This window comes from Acanthisitta chloris, unplaced genomic scaffold (assembly GCF_000695815.1).
Source record: "Acanthisitta chloris isolate BGI_N310 unplaced genomic scaffold, ASM69581v1 scaffold8181, whole genome shotgun sequence".
Classification (NCBI taxonomy): Eukaryota; Metazoa; Chordata; class Aves; order Passeriformes; family Acanthisittidae; genus Acanthisitta; species Acanthisitta chloris.
Genome location: NW_008657588.1, coordinates 32,531 through 46,910, shown reverse-complemented (window position 1 = coordinate 46,910; position 14,380 = coordinate 32,531). Strand labels below are relative to the sequence as shown.

General features: G+C 43.2%; 1 protein-coding gene across 4 annotated transcripts in view; it reads right to left on the bottom strand.

Moving 5' to 3' along the window:
- Positions 1 to 12,142, bottom strand: part of PAK3 (p21 protein (Cdc42/Rac)-activated kinase 3) — a 30,782-nt gene extending 18,640 nt beyond the window's left edge. Inside the window, exons 1-4 of one of the 4 annotated variants that reach the window (XM_009084772.1) lie at positions 11,942 to 12,116; positions 5,684 to 5,784; positions 2,090 to 2,134; positions 890 to 1,043 (exon numbers count right to left, since the gene is read on the bottom strand). In XM_009084772.1, the coding sequence (XP_009083020.1) occupies positions 890 to 1,043; positions 2,090 to 2,134; positions 5,684 to 5,784; positions 11,942 to 12,116 (475 nt within the window). Of the gene's footprint in view, positions 1 to 858; positions 1,044 to 2,089; positions 2,135 to 5,683; positions 5,785 to 11,936 lie in introns of all 4 variants that reach the window. The other 3 variants (XM_009084773.1, XM_009084775.1, XM_009084774.1) reach the window with 3 other exon arrangements.
- Positions 12,143 to 14,380: the final 2,238 nt, after the last annotated feature.

The window sequence follows — 14,380 nt, the reverse complement described above, 5'->3', positions numbered from 1 at the left end:
CCGTTCCAAAGGAAGAGCATCAAGAACACAGTGATCCCAAAGCCAGAATACCGCACCTAGGAAATGCCTCCACTGACTTCCCAGATGGCTCACTATCCACGGCTTGTCTAGATAAAACCAGAAAACATTAGCTAAATTAAAAACTTTGCAAACTGCAGCAGAGAGTTGCTGGGTGATTCCAGCCATGCTGCAGAAGTTTGCAGACTGTGACCAAGGGTAAAATTATACCCTTGTTGGCTAAAAATATTGAGGTCAGGAAAAATCCTCCTAGAGGGAGCAAGGACGCGCTGCTCCGGCTGCTCAGCCCTCCGGCGCCGCCGGGCAGAGGCTCCGGCACCACCCGGAGGAAGCAGCGGATCGCGTTGCTGTAGCAACGGACGCCTGACATCAGCGGCCGTTAGCGGCTGGCCCGTGCGTTTAGGCGGAGCAACTGATCTTTCTTTCTGAGCTGAATAATTCTTTCTAAACTCTGCAGCTAACATAAAGGGAGCCTGGAAAGGTCTTCTCTGGTCCAAAGGATCACAAAAAATCCACATAGTCCATAACCTATTGCTCAAAGGATCCAAGAGTAGCTCAGAAAATACACCAAGTCCGTTTACCCCATAGCCCAGTCTGAACACGGAGAAGGGACCAGGGTGTGCACAAACCAAAGGAAACATGACCTTTGGTCACTACTGCTTCTGACTGAAAATGGGAATGCTTGTTCTGGCCAGGATCTTGATCCTAAAAACAATGACACTTAGGGGACATAATGAGAAATGGAATTAATTTCAGGAGTATTTCACAAGGTGGAGTTGGTTCAGGCTGCTTCTTCATCACCTCAATGTTGAATTTTGCTGACTCATTTTGGAGTCTGACCTCCCTTTTCCATAGGGGGATGTCGACTTACCTCCTGACGTAAAGCTCATATATTTCTGGTTGTTAACTGTTTCTTTGGAATCGTAAAATTTGAGAACATCTAGAACTGCTTGTGGGTTCTTCTTCTGCTCCAATTTTGTTATGTTGGAGGTCTGTAGTAGCCTAGCCCACTGCTCTGGAATGCCCTGTAGATGTCGAGTGGAAAGAGAGAGGGTTTAGAATATTGAAAAGCCACAGCCTCACAGATCTTTACCGAGATCTCATGCTCCCTGTAAGATTACTTACTGAAATTTTGATTGACACCTGACAATTAAAATTAGATGCAATCATTCTCTTCTTTATCAACATCTAGCTAAAACCAGGACCCAACTTTAATAAGAAAAGTAAGTAATGACTGTGAGAGGAAAAAAAGGGCATGAAACTCCTCTGGAAATCAGCTCGGCTCTTCCATGGAAGAATGATTTAAGGCTTAGCTTGTTTTGCCTGGTGATTCAGTGCAGACATAACAAGACCATTCTCTATTGGTGGACAACACAGTGTCTTTTAGGAGCTTTACACTGGACTTTTCATGCTTAGGAATGCAAACACATTTTGCTGAAATGATCCCTGCTGTCTGATTCGAAGGTAAACCCCACCCTGATACAATTCATTCTTAGCATACCAGGGAACACTGTGGGGCAAAGGATCTGCCTTTCAGCTCTCAAAATCATGACACTGAGGTGTACCACTGCTGCCAAGGATGTCTCTAGGTTCTCTACTGCAAACATACACAAACCAGGGACTCGGAAAACAGGCAGAGAGTGCCAAAGCCTTGGATGAATTCTTGGACCTCTTATGGGTGAGAGTGGCATTTGAAAATTGATACAATTGCTGAAAGCCCCATCTCTACATTGAAATTCTATTGTGAAACCTTGCTTTAAGTATCCAGGATGATTCCCTAAACTTGACAGCCTGTCATTCCCCCCTTTACTGCACAGCTGACAATGACCAGCAAATTGTAGGGCTCACGGAAGGAAAAACAACACCTCAGCCTTGGTGCCACCCCGATCTACTCTCATATAGCTTCTTCCTCAGAAGTTCTCCACAGAACAATATGTGACATGGGCCTCCATAGTTTAGGACTGATGAAAAAAAAGTGGGAAAAGCCAAGCAACAAATCTACTGCACACACATCAACCTGCTGCTGCAGTGCTATGACATCTCAAAGAAGCATTTGGGGCCTGTGACGCACCTCTGGGAGCTTCCCTGGGCACATCTGTGAGCCATAGAGATCTGGCTGTAATGGACGTAAATAAAGAAAGAAAAGAAAGTTAAAACAGAATGTGGGAAAACTTAGAAGGTGGTAGGAGGAGAAAACCAACAGGCCAAAGGGCAAGCCCCATCTAAAATGGGAGTTATGAGGCAGAGATCAAATAGATCAGGTGGTGGACAGACTACAGGAAGGCAAGCTTAGGAAAACAGAAAAACCACAACTGTTCCAAAGTTTGGAAGCATCATTCCCCCTCCTCTTGCTTTTAAACCAGTTTTTCTCTCTCTCATAAAAATACATTCCTGAGAATTAACGTGACTGGAAAAATTATTTCCTTTCTAAATTAAGAAATAAAAATAAAAAAGCAGAGAAAGATCTGGGCTTTTGCTGTTTGCCTACTTTTGAAGCCAGGTCACCATTTCTGAATGGCTCTGTACAAGTTTTTTCCAAATTTGGGGGTTCTCCAGCCCTGAGATCACCAGCAGCCAGTGCACGAGTCCACAGAGTGCAGTGGAGAGAGCAGTTGGTCCAAGTCAGATTGTGAAATCTGGGAGGTTGTGTGTTGCCACAATGCAAATAATCTATGTGTGTCAGACTGAAAATCAGGACAATTGTAAAGAAATGCCTGATTAGATTAGGAACGTGCAACTTCTTTGGCTCTACATTCACAACTTTTCCCACTTACTAATGTCATAATCTTGAAGCTTTAAAAGTTTGGTGGGTGACCACATTTTCTTCTAAACTGGGGATGAGGAAATGGTTTCAAACATGCATGCCTTACATGGAACACTCCCCAAAGCCCTGCTAACCACACTTTGTCCTCCATTCAAAAAATGCAACTGTTTCTTGAAAATAAAGGAACATAAAGCTCCAGCAGCATGCTCCCACCCAACAGTTTCCAACCAACTTTATTCTCTGCTTGAAAAGCCCTACTTCTTAGCAAATGTGGTTGCTCCAAGCACAGTGAAATGGAGACGTAGCAGCTGTTCACGATGGACAACACAGCTCGGTGCTCAAGCCTGAAAGCCAGAACTCGGGAGTCCATGCAACTGTGCATTGAGATGCAACTAACAGCAATCAGGGAATGGAGCTGGGGGTGATGGTTCGGTGTCAGAAAATGGCCCAATACATTGCACGTGACCAGGAGAGCAGGCACTTTTGGCATGACAGCTGTGGCAATTTGAAACAAAAAAAACCCCATATATTTGCATATTCATTGGGCACTCCCATGGCACTTCCAAACTTTTGAAAGAGACAGACAGTGTGATCACTAGACAGTGGGAATATTTGTACAACATGATATGGCTAGTGGTAGTCCCTTCAGCAAGAGGTACTCACCACATGACTACACAGCTGATACACAGGTTCTATCCAGGCTGGGACAAATCAAACATGCCTAATGCAATCTGCAACATAATGCCTGCATCTGGGGTTAGTTGGGACTGATAGCTAGTTCTTAATGGTGCAAATTCCCTTGCTTTGACTGACTCCACTAAGGGCTGCAGCATTAAGCCCTGTGCTGCACCTGTCCCTTTGATGAGGTCTGAATTGCTCAGAGCCTCAGCTGCAGCACTGCACTTCCACACTTCAGCAACAAGTGTTATTGTAGAAATACTGTGCAACTGCAAAACAGCAGACATCTAATGTCCCTGTTTGGAAAGGAAAAGAGATATTACAGAAAAACTGCTACAGCTGGACATATTTAGCCATGTAGAATTGTTTTGCTCTATAAAAGGCCACGACCTGTGCTGGTGGCATCTGACACACACAGAAAATAAAATTAAAAGAAGCAAAAATCTCAGATGCCAGAGACTGTTTTGACACACTGGATGACAATAACAACATTCCAAATGACCCAAACTGTGATCCATAACATACTGATAGTGGTTCTGCTTAGAACTGCAGTGTGCTAAGCTTGACGTCCCTCCTTTCAGTTCCAGCCAGCAGGGACATGCACTAACCAGGACCCTCACCACAGTCAGACTGTGAGAGAACACGATGCTGACCCATCGTGTCTGCACAGAGAGAGAAGGAAAAAGTCTGAAGCACAGGGTAGAAATAAATGTAGAAGGCTGAAAGGAAGAAGAGAGATAGAATAAGAACATCTGAACATTCAGTGGGGAGAGAAAGGAAAAAGAGAAGGTGGGAAGAAGACAGGCAGGAAGAAGTGACACAAACACAAAAGGGAGAAAAGCAGACAGTAACATCATATGCTACAAAGGAGAATGGCACTGAAGATTAACTTGAATAATGAAGTGGCCACATGGAGAGAAAGAGAGGGGAAAAATGGAAAAACCAGGATAGACATCAGGCAAAACATAGTTTTTAAACCTTTTTCCTAAGTTTCTGATAAAAAATGACCACATCTGGGCTTTTAAAATGAGCATTTAGTTAAGCCCTGGGGTTTGGCACAGAATAAATTTTGAAGCAAGATTTCATAAGTGACGTCTATTTTAAAAAAGTCTAATTCACTAGTTCACTTCTTTTAAATGAAGCTGTATTTCCTAATTAGTAAGGATAATTCAATTTCACTACTCCTTTGAAGACATGCTGTCATTAAATGTGTCTTTTTTTTTCTCCTATTATTACTACTGCTGCTACTGCTACAGTAGAATACAGAAAGTTTCCAGCTTTCTTAAACATCCTGGTGAAGCAAAGGTAGCAAAGTAAAAAATGATGCAGAAATCACATTTAGGGCTCAGATCCTGAAACTGAGACATTCTGTGTCCAGGCAAATGATTTGTCCCATCCTGTTTGGTGTATGCAGCCTGTCAGCACGAGCACACTTCACAATTGGACACACAGTGATTACACAGTCTGACCACTTAGCTCACAGGGTACTACTGAGGCACAGAGTTGCTAATGCTTCCTCTCACCTCCACATCTCAACCAATGTAAGCTCACTGCCATCTCAGCTTTAGGGGTTAATGGTTTCAGCACCTAACTAGCAGTTTGAGAGAAAATGCTTTGAAGCCCCTTGCACATCTCCAGGAGCTTCTATCAGACTCATTTTTCCCAACACTTAATACACTTTGTCGACACGCAAGTAGCAAAATCTGACAGCTGTTTTATTAATGCATAAAGGCTAGCAACGTGTCTGATCACCTAGTGTATAAACATATATTGAAGGATATTAAATTAAAATGAATGGACTTCCACAATGCTGCTGCTTTCTGGATGTCTCCAAGGGCTGACTGCAGAGCAGATGGACTTTGCATGTTGATGCTGGCTGTCTACAGCAAGGCACACACTAAGCACGTGTGTGTGGGTTTTAATGCTTTTCCAAAGACACTAAATAACCAGCCCTTGTAGCAGCTTTGGGGACTGGTAAAAGCATACACCTACGTTCTTCCGAGTTTTAATTTTCTACAGACACTCTGCTGACAATCCTTGGAGAAAAAAACCCAAAAAGCAGCCTGAATCACAAGTTAAACACTCTAGATCCTAAGCCCAACAAATAAAAGTCTCTTTCTTCATAGCCTGGCTGCTGTCATCCAGCGTTTCTGGCAACAGGAGGTTATTTTACCATCAGGAAACTAGAAGCTGTGGTAAACACGAAACGCAGCAGTTACGTACTGTGAATTCTCCGGTGACGGCATCAAATCCCACATGGATGGTGTGTTCAAAGTCTGAAGGAAGAGAGATCTCAGGACGTTCTTTCTCTTTCTTCTTGTTGGCTAGAGGCAAAATGTTAACATGCACTTATTTTCTGTACAAGTTTTCATTTAAAACTTTTCACAAGCAGGTGTGCTCCGAGCAGTATTTCAAAATTGGAAAACAAATCAATTAACCCCCATCCAACTCGACAAACTGGCCCAAGCTAATACACCACCAGCCTGTCAATCCCTATTTGGGAAGGTCTAGAAGGTGTTATTTCATTGTTTTTCTTCCAGCCAGTGTAATTGCTGCCAAAGCAAGCTGTTCATGAAGTGTTCTCTTCATGTTCTTAGGCTATCTCTAATCGGTATGATTTCTACTTGCAGTTCTTTTTTACACTGAGGTTCCATATTTAGCACCTAACTCCTGTTTGACTCTGTGGGTTCCTGCAGAAGTAAAGCACACAGGACACACGTCTTTTCTCCAACATGCTTTGAACTGGTTTCAAACTCGGCCAAATCAGAGAGGAGAGGTTTTTTAAGATAATCAGGTTCCTACAAGTTCTGTGAAAACCAGCAGCTCAGGAGGTGACTCCTTTCCCAAGTAAAAGGCTGAAGCAGCAGCTCTGTATTAGAAAACAGAATCTGCACAGCAACAGGATCCCAGAAATCTGTTGAAAAAGCTTCATTTGAGCTCTCAGTTAACTAAGACATACAACCATAAAACACTGGCTTTATTAGCCTTCAGAAATTCGCTGCTTTTAAATCACTCCACCAGTATTCACAGAGTGTGAAGTGTCTTGCTGAAGCAGACTTGGAAGTCAGTCAACCTGCTTATGATTCTCATCTCCCTCCCTCTTTAATACCTTTTGAAATTAACATCCCTTGTGGTCATCCATCTCGGTATTTTTGACTGTTGACAAATGTCACTTCAGTTTTATTGACCCTGATAAACAACAGTGGAATAAAGGCTGAGAGAAGCTGCCCTCACTTTCTGTCAGTATTTTAATATTGTTTGCCAGCTCTGTAAGTTCACCAAGGGGTCTCATCCAGAGGCTGAACTCACCATGTATCAGCACCCTTCCCAGCCTGGGGCTGTCTCTGCTCACAGACAGTAGCTCCATAAGGCCTCTCTTTGCATATCTCTGTTATTCTACCTTACAGCCTCCTTTAGGTGGAAGATGTTCTGCTCTTCGCAATTAGTCGAGTATTTTGAACACTTCTAATCCTTTCTCTGCATTGTTGCATTTATCCTCATTACCTGTCACCTTTTGTCTGTACTGCTGAAATGCTAGGGCTTGGACAGTAGGCCCAAGCCAGAGTTGACTTATAGATGAATCCTGTATTCCTTGTGAATAGTGTTTCTTTGTGTTAGTTAACTTAGACCACTTAATGTAGAACATAGATGCAGATAACCTTTGCATAGGCTCTATATCTGTCCTAGGCCATGCTGCCTGGGAGATACCTTATAGATGAGCCTTGTATAGCTATATATCTGCCCAAGGCCATGGCACTTTCTGCAAAATATCTTACAGATAACTTTGGTACTGGGTATATAATTGCCCATGAAGTATTGCCAAGGTCATGCCCTGTCTGTAATATATCTTAGGAAACTCTATCACTCATGTCCCAGGCTCTGGCCGAGCCCTGGCCTCAGCTGGTCAGAGGGGAGAACCACCAGGTGTTATCCATACAAACAATAAAAAACTGCAAGTTACTTTTTGCTTGCTAATTTGGCCTATAAAAGCTGGACCCTCCTGCAGTGACTGTCAACACCTCACCTACGAGTGGATGCACTGTGTAGGACTTCCAATTGCTGGGAAAGGCTCTCCAAACCCTCACTGCAACCAGGGGCTCCCCAGCAACTGTGGGTCTGGATGATGATAAAGCATTAGGGCAACTGGTGATGTATCTTTCTTATCACTATTCTTTCCTGTATGTAGTAATGATTAGGTGCATTACCTTTCTTATTGTCTTTGATGTTTGTGCTGTTTGTATTAGAGCTTTCTTAACTACCTTATACATGTATTTATTTATATGATAATATATTTATTATTCATTTCTCTATTATCTTAAAACACCAATAGTAAAATAAGCCTATTCTTTTTGTTGGTGTCTGTGTTATTTCTGTCACCCCTGTGAATGGGCAGAACAACTGCACAATGTTCATTGATGAAATACTTTCATTTAGCATTCAGTAAAGATGGCAGCAATATATCAAATATGAATGCAAAGGCTTTCCCCCTTCTTTTGTTGTTAAGATGATGATGCTTAATTTTCAGAATAGATGTTGCCAGTTAGATATCATCTCTGGGCAGCATATATCACTTCCTAATACAGATAACCAAACAGGCTCCTCCTGCCTCATCATTTGCAAGCAAACACAGTGAAAATTAGATTTAAAGGATTATCAAATTCAGTTCAAAGCAAGAGTCAAATATAGAAGCGAAATAAGGGATTACAGACAACATTCCATCAAAAGCAGCACTTGTCCATGCTAGTGCTCTCCCACTGGGGTACAAGTGTTCCAGCTCATTCCCCAAGATCTGGCTCATCCTCTGGTAAGCATGGACCTCTGCTAACCAGACTGTGATATAACACCTATGGTCCAAATGGTGATAAACTATAAATAAAACACAGAATTGAACATTTCTTTATAACACCCTCACCTCTCCCCAGTCTAAAAACTTTTGACACTCCTGTCTGGGCCCTGCAATTCAAATCACTTCTATTTCACATGAGCTGGCAAAATGATATGAAAGGGTATGACTTCTTTGAAGCACTGACTGCCTGGATTCAAGGGGTTGGTACTGGACATTCCTGTTTAGTTTTCTTGTGCATGCCCCTCAAATGCACTCCTGCAGCACAGCAATTAGTCGTGAGTGCCCCAGGCCACTTCAGCACCTATTACGAATTAAAAGAGAACAAGGAAAGAGAGTTCTGACTTCCATGGTCTGCACCATCACCATCATTATCCTGTTAAAAGAACAGTTGTTTGGGAGAAAAAGGTGACTCAGCTAAGCAGCAGATTTTCTCCACAGTCGAGGAAGGGTTTGACCTCATGCTTGTGCCCCCCTGTTTGCCTCCTCTTCAGCTCACTGCTCTCTCACCCACCCCTCTCCCTACCACTGTCACTCACACTGACCTCCCATCCTCCTTCCTGCTCTGCTCCTCCTGTCCCACCCAGCAGACTTGACCTTTTCTTTCTCCTCCACTGATCTTTACCCTGCTGGGTTTTCCTCCTTCCCTCTTTTATTGGTTTTGTGCACAGGAGGCAACCAGATGCCTAAAGGCCAGACGGCTCCCACCCACAGCCAGGACTAAAGCAGCTTCCATGGAAGTGGTATCATTCACCCATAACCTTAACACAGATGGACCTCTGCAGCTGAAAGGAGGACCTGAGCTGTGGCAGGTCAGCCTGCCCCAATTTCTTTAGGCCAAATGCTCTACAGTGCCTTCATGGAGCTACTAGTGCATACACAGTATTAATTCACTTCACAGCAATTACAGGTGGTTTAATGCATGAAGAACAAGGCTGTATCAAACAACTGGAAGAACACAGGTCATTTCTTTCTGCTCTCTATTCTGCTGAGGTAACACCACTGCTGAAAGGAAGCACTAATGCTGTGAACTCCACCGGGGCTTCCATCACCATCATTAGCTCTGGGGTAGGAAGGTCAATTTCACAGCTTCAGCTTGGGCTGTAAGAGAACAGGTTCAGCTCCTTCTTCCACACATATTGCCTGTGTGACACTGGAAACTTGTGTGCCTTGGCTTCCTGCCCCCAGGAAATGGGGGTGCCTAATCCCAGAGAGAAGAGCACAAGGAGCTATAGCAAGGAACATAAGGAGGTCAGGTACCATGGGAAGGAGCACGACATTACTGCCTAAATGTCTTATTTCAACTGTAGGTGCAAAAGAGGCCCCCACAGAGCCACCAGTAGCTTGCCAAAACAAGGTTTGAAACACGAGTGCTCAAACCCTAACTGAAAATGCTACACTCCAGCAGGGGAGTGACTGCAGAAGATTCCTGGTGCCCAGGCACAGCAGTACTGGCAAACACCACTGCCTTGCAGAGAATGCACCATACCATATCCATCCTCATATCCCTCCTGTCTTGTGAGCAAATGAAAGACAACAAAATTCCTGTAGGTTTAGGCAGAAACACTCTGAGATGGTGTTTTCTTCATGTTCTGTTTACTTGTACCAGTGGTGAACTATTAATATAACACTGTGATGCTGCAAAGCACTGCACTAGATGAGAGCAGCTGTATCAATCACCTTCTGTTTTATTAGCAGGACTCTCAAAAACATATCACAGAGTCTGTGAAGCACACACAGGCCAGCTGATACCCTGACCCACAAACCAAGCCAGCAATGAAACCACCTCAAGGGGCTTGGCCAGTCAAGCTAAACTCCCTCCATTTATTTTTTCACCCAACAAAATTAAGCTATAAATCTTACCTTACTTCCCCTCACAGTCAGGTTTAAAATCATGACACTTGTGTATTTCCTAAGACTGCTGTGACTGGTAGTTAATTACATTTTTAATGTCACTGATCATTTCCAGGAGGGGTTGTTTCTGGATCTCCCTTTTTTTTCTGCATGCATTTCACAGAGCACCTCCTACTTAAGAAATGTTCCTTCAGAGAGGGATAATACCATTCTGCTAGCACTCAGGGGAAGAAGTGACCCGAGTCTTTCCAGGAATTAAACAAGCCAGGAGACATTTTCGTTCTGGCCTTTAAAAAGAGTCAATTGATAATTAATTTTGTTCTCAGAAGGGAACATTTGGGGGAGCACTCTGCAGAGTGAATCAGCCAGGTCTGCCTGAGGAATGGGCTCATCCAGCCACAGCCTCCACAGGAGAGGAATCACCAGGACTGCCTGTGGCTGAGGGGAGGAATGGGGCTCACACTGTGCCTTCTACTGCCTGCGAGGAGTTTTGAATGCCAAGCGACCTCCAACTGCTTGACATAACCTGTGGAAAAGACTCATGAACGAGGCAGCCAAGCACCACCTGTGAGGCACAGCTCCAAGGGAATGATCACAGTTCCATTGTTCTGAGCTCGCCTTGGAGGAACAGCGAAGCACACTGAAGGCAGAATCCCTCTTGAAATCCAGCTGGATTTCATACTGCTGATCACAACCTCTGAGCCCAGCACTTCAGCCAGTTTTCAGTCCACCTCATTGTACACTTACCTAGATTTTACTTCATCAGTTTGTGAGGATACTGTGGGAGGCTCTGCTGAACACCCTATTAAACAGAAGTAACGACCACTACTCTCCCTTCACCACCAAGCCTGTCATATCGAGGTAGAAAGCTGTCAGTATAGCTCAGCATGAATTCCTTTCCATAAATCCATGCTGACTATTCCTGATCGCCTTTTTATCCTTCATTTGTGTGAAAATGGTTTCCAGAAGGATTTGCTCCACTAGCTTCCTAAGGACCAAGGTGAAGCTGACTGGCCTGGATCCCCAGATCCTCTTTCTCATAGACAGAAGTGACATCTGCTTTGTTTAAGTCATCAGGAACATCTCACAGACACATAACCTTTCAAAGATAATCAAGACTGGTCTTGCAGTGACAGCCAACTCCCTCGGCACTTGTGAGTGCAGCCCATCAGTTCCCATGGCACTAGAAAAAACGAAGATCCCTTCCCCTAACCCTGTAAATACACTAGCTCAAAATACATTCCTTTCTGCAAATGCATTTCAAAGAATGCAACTGAAACGCTGCTTGCTGCATGTTTAAAAGGCTCTTTCCGTAACCACACCTAGCAGGTTTTAAACCAAACCATTCTGTGTCTACTCTCACTGCAAAAACCAACAAGCAAGAAGAGCCTTGCTCCTGTTCCTGGAATGTAAGTGCATTAAAACAACCCCCCAAAGCGTCAGGTATATTGCCGTCTCACTTCTGCAAATGTATTTTCAAAAGTACACAACCTCAGTTCTGTTTTAACTGCTAATGCAAAATCCAAAGGAAAGGATTCCCCAGCTTAACTATAAAGTTATTTTTAAAAGGCAAGTTGCACAGTGTGTGCACATTTTAGTGGCTTTTCAGAGACAAGCAAGTAACTGACTGAACACCTCCTCCTCTTTTGAAATGTGTTTCGAGAGTAATTGGAACAGAAGGCTTTGGTACCACAGTCTGCAGCTGAAACAGAGAGACAACAGTGGCAGAAAGTAAACACGACAACCAACGACCACCAGAGAGCACAGAGATGGAGCCACTTTACTTTTATCCCCTCCTCCAGGAAAGATGGAGCGGAGCCTGGCTTTCTTGTTTTTCTCCTCAGGGGCCATGGGAAGTGGTTTTGAGCTGTGGTTTAGTGCTGAAGAATCACGATTGTTGCTGTTCATTCTCAACGGTGGGGCTGGAGGTTTCTCTTCAATATCCAGACTATCGGACATCTTCAGCAGCCCTCACAGCCTCCTGCAAAGCAGAACACAAAGCATGTCTGTCAAGGGATGATAACAAGGCTGGTGGCCTGGGCAGGAAAAGCATTCTGGTGGAATAAGAAAACCTCTGCTACAAGTTTGCTCTGAATAAGGTCACTACTGGCTGCTATAAATAAATTTAGAGGCCAATTCCTAAAAAACACTGTATTACCATTAAAATGAAGCTTTTTCTTTATCCCTGTTACAGGTCCTTTAAGTACGTATTTATAACTTTTACCTTGTAGTTGTTTACAATCCGAATTTTCCTCTAAAACAGACTTCCAAAGTAAAATGATTTACTGAAACTGCCTGGCATTGTAGTCAACCATTTTTATGATGTAAGAAACAAGGTGTGTGTTGAGGGGATATGGGTAGAAAGCATTAAGATCTCTGTTCCTTCCCTGCTGCATTTGGAGGGGGTTAAACCCGAGAGCTTGGGGCTTCAAAAGGAAAGATGCTCCCAAAGGAAATTAATTTACAAGTACCAATTAAAAAACTTTCTTGCACATAAAAAATGAATATATGTTTGCTTTAATACCAATCAAAACCCAAATAGGAAAAGACTGTATTCTGAAAAAAATCCAAATCTTCCTCATTCTGTCCTGCCAGGACACACAGGTCTGTTCCGATTTGTGGCACAGCTTTGAGTAACAGCATCAGAAAGTCCCAAGTATGGTACATTAGCAAGGAGTGGACACAAACAGTCTTGTGTTGACTGCTAAGAACAGGGGTACTGATCTAAGGGAAAAAAACACCCAGAAATTGTTGGAAAACTTTTAAAAGTTGGGAAAACATAGGTCAGGTAAGACTTTACAAAGTCCTAATCTTTCTAGTGTATCTTAAGTACTAAAATTCAAGTCTGGATTAAGCAGGTGATTTAACAAACAAGCAACTCTTGGTAAAATGAACTGTTTTAAGACCTAAAAACACAGTACAATTCAGACAGATCAGATGTGATGTAAGCCACAGTGCATCTTTTTAAAGGTTATGATTCTACAGGCACCTTGTCGTCCAACCCCCTAAATTCAATGTGCCTTTTACGGAAAGTACACACAGACCACTGTGAATGTGTTCTGGATCTCTCCTCATGCTGATTCGCAGATGACACAAGTTATTGCAGTCATCAGCTACTTTCTTAAAGTGAAGTGACTTCTGTTTTTCAGCTGTGGAAGCTGTAGGGGTTTTATTCAGAAGTACCAGCCAAACATGGTGACTGTCACAGGTCTCAAAGCTGTGACACAGGTTCGTGCTGGTAGCAGCAGCACTGCTCTTCCTTTAGTGGGGGAAAGTTGCCATGATTGAGGGTTTTCAGGGTTGGTTGGTTGGTTTGGGGTTTGTTTTCTTTAGAACAGAGGTTAACATTTTCAACAATCACATTTATTTTGATATAACTGTAATATTGCCAGATTTTCTAGCTAGTATATTAATAGGAAATAATCAAATCCACATTGCCTTAACTGACATTACCTTACAAGTAAAAACTAAAGGACCAACTGAAACATTTAGAGACGCTCATTCTAGACTGTTTTCCATGACATAGGCATTTTAGCCTTTGTTACCATTCCCAAATTACCACACATAAAATGACCACTTTTTTTTTAAAGTTGACTTACATTTTAAATTTCATCTAACTTGAGATCCCAAAACATCAGCTCAGAGGTTCAAAGCACATAGCCCATGACAAGAACAATAAATGAAATATACCACCACATCTCTGGTTTGTATCCAACAAAGTCAGGTTCCTGAACATCTGGATCCCCACAGGGTATCAGGGACCTGTCCCAAGGTCACACAGCTGAGAACTCTAGCAACAGCTCGTCCCAAACCTCTCCCTAGTACATACATGGAGCAGGGATCCTGGAGATCTTGTATGAGAACCATTCCCAGCTGACTTCAAGTGGTTTGTGCTAAATTAGTGATCTCAGCTATTCTGGCATCTTTTCCCAGCAGCAAATTAGGGAGAGCTCAAACAACTGGTCCACTGGAAGATCAGTATGGTGTTCACCATCCAAAGCAGAGTATATTCATAAGCCTAGTACATACATGGAGCAGGGATCCTGGAGATCTTGTATGAGAACCATTCCCAGCTGACTTCAAGTGGTTTGTGCTAAATTAGTGATCTCAGCTATTCTGGCATCTTTTCCCAGCAGCAAATTAGGGAGAGCTCAAACAACTGGTCCACTGGAAGATCAGTATGGTGTTCACCATCCAAAGCAGAGTATATTCATAAGCCTTTG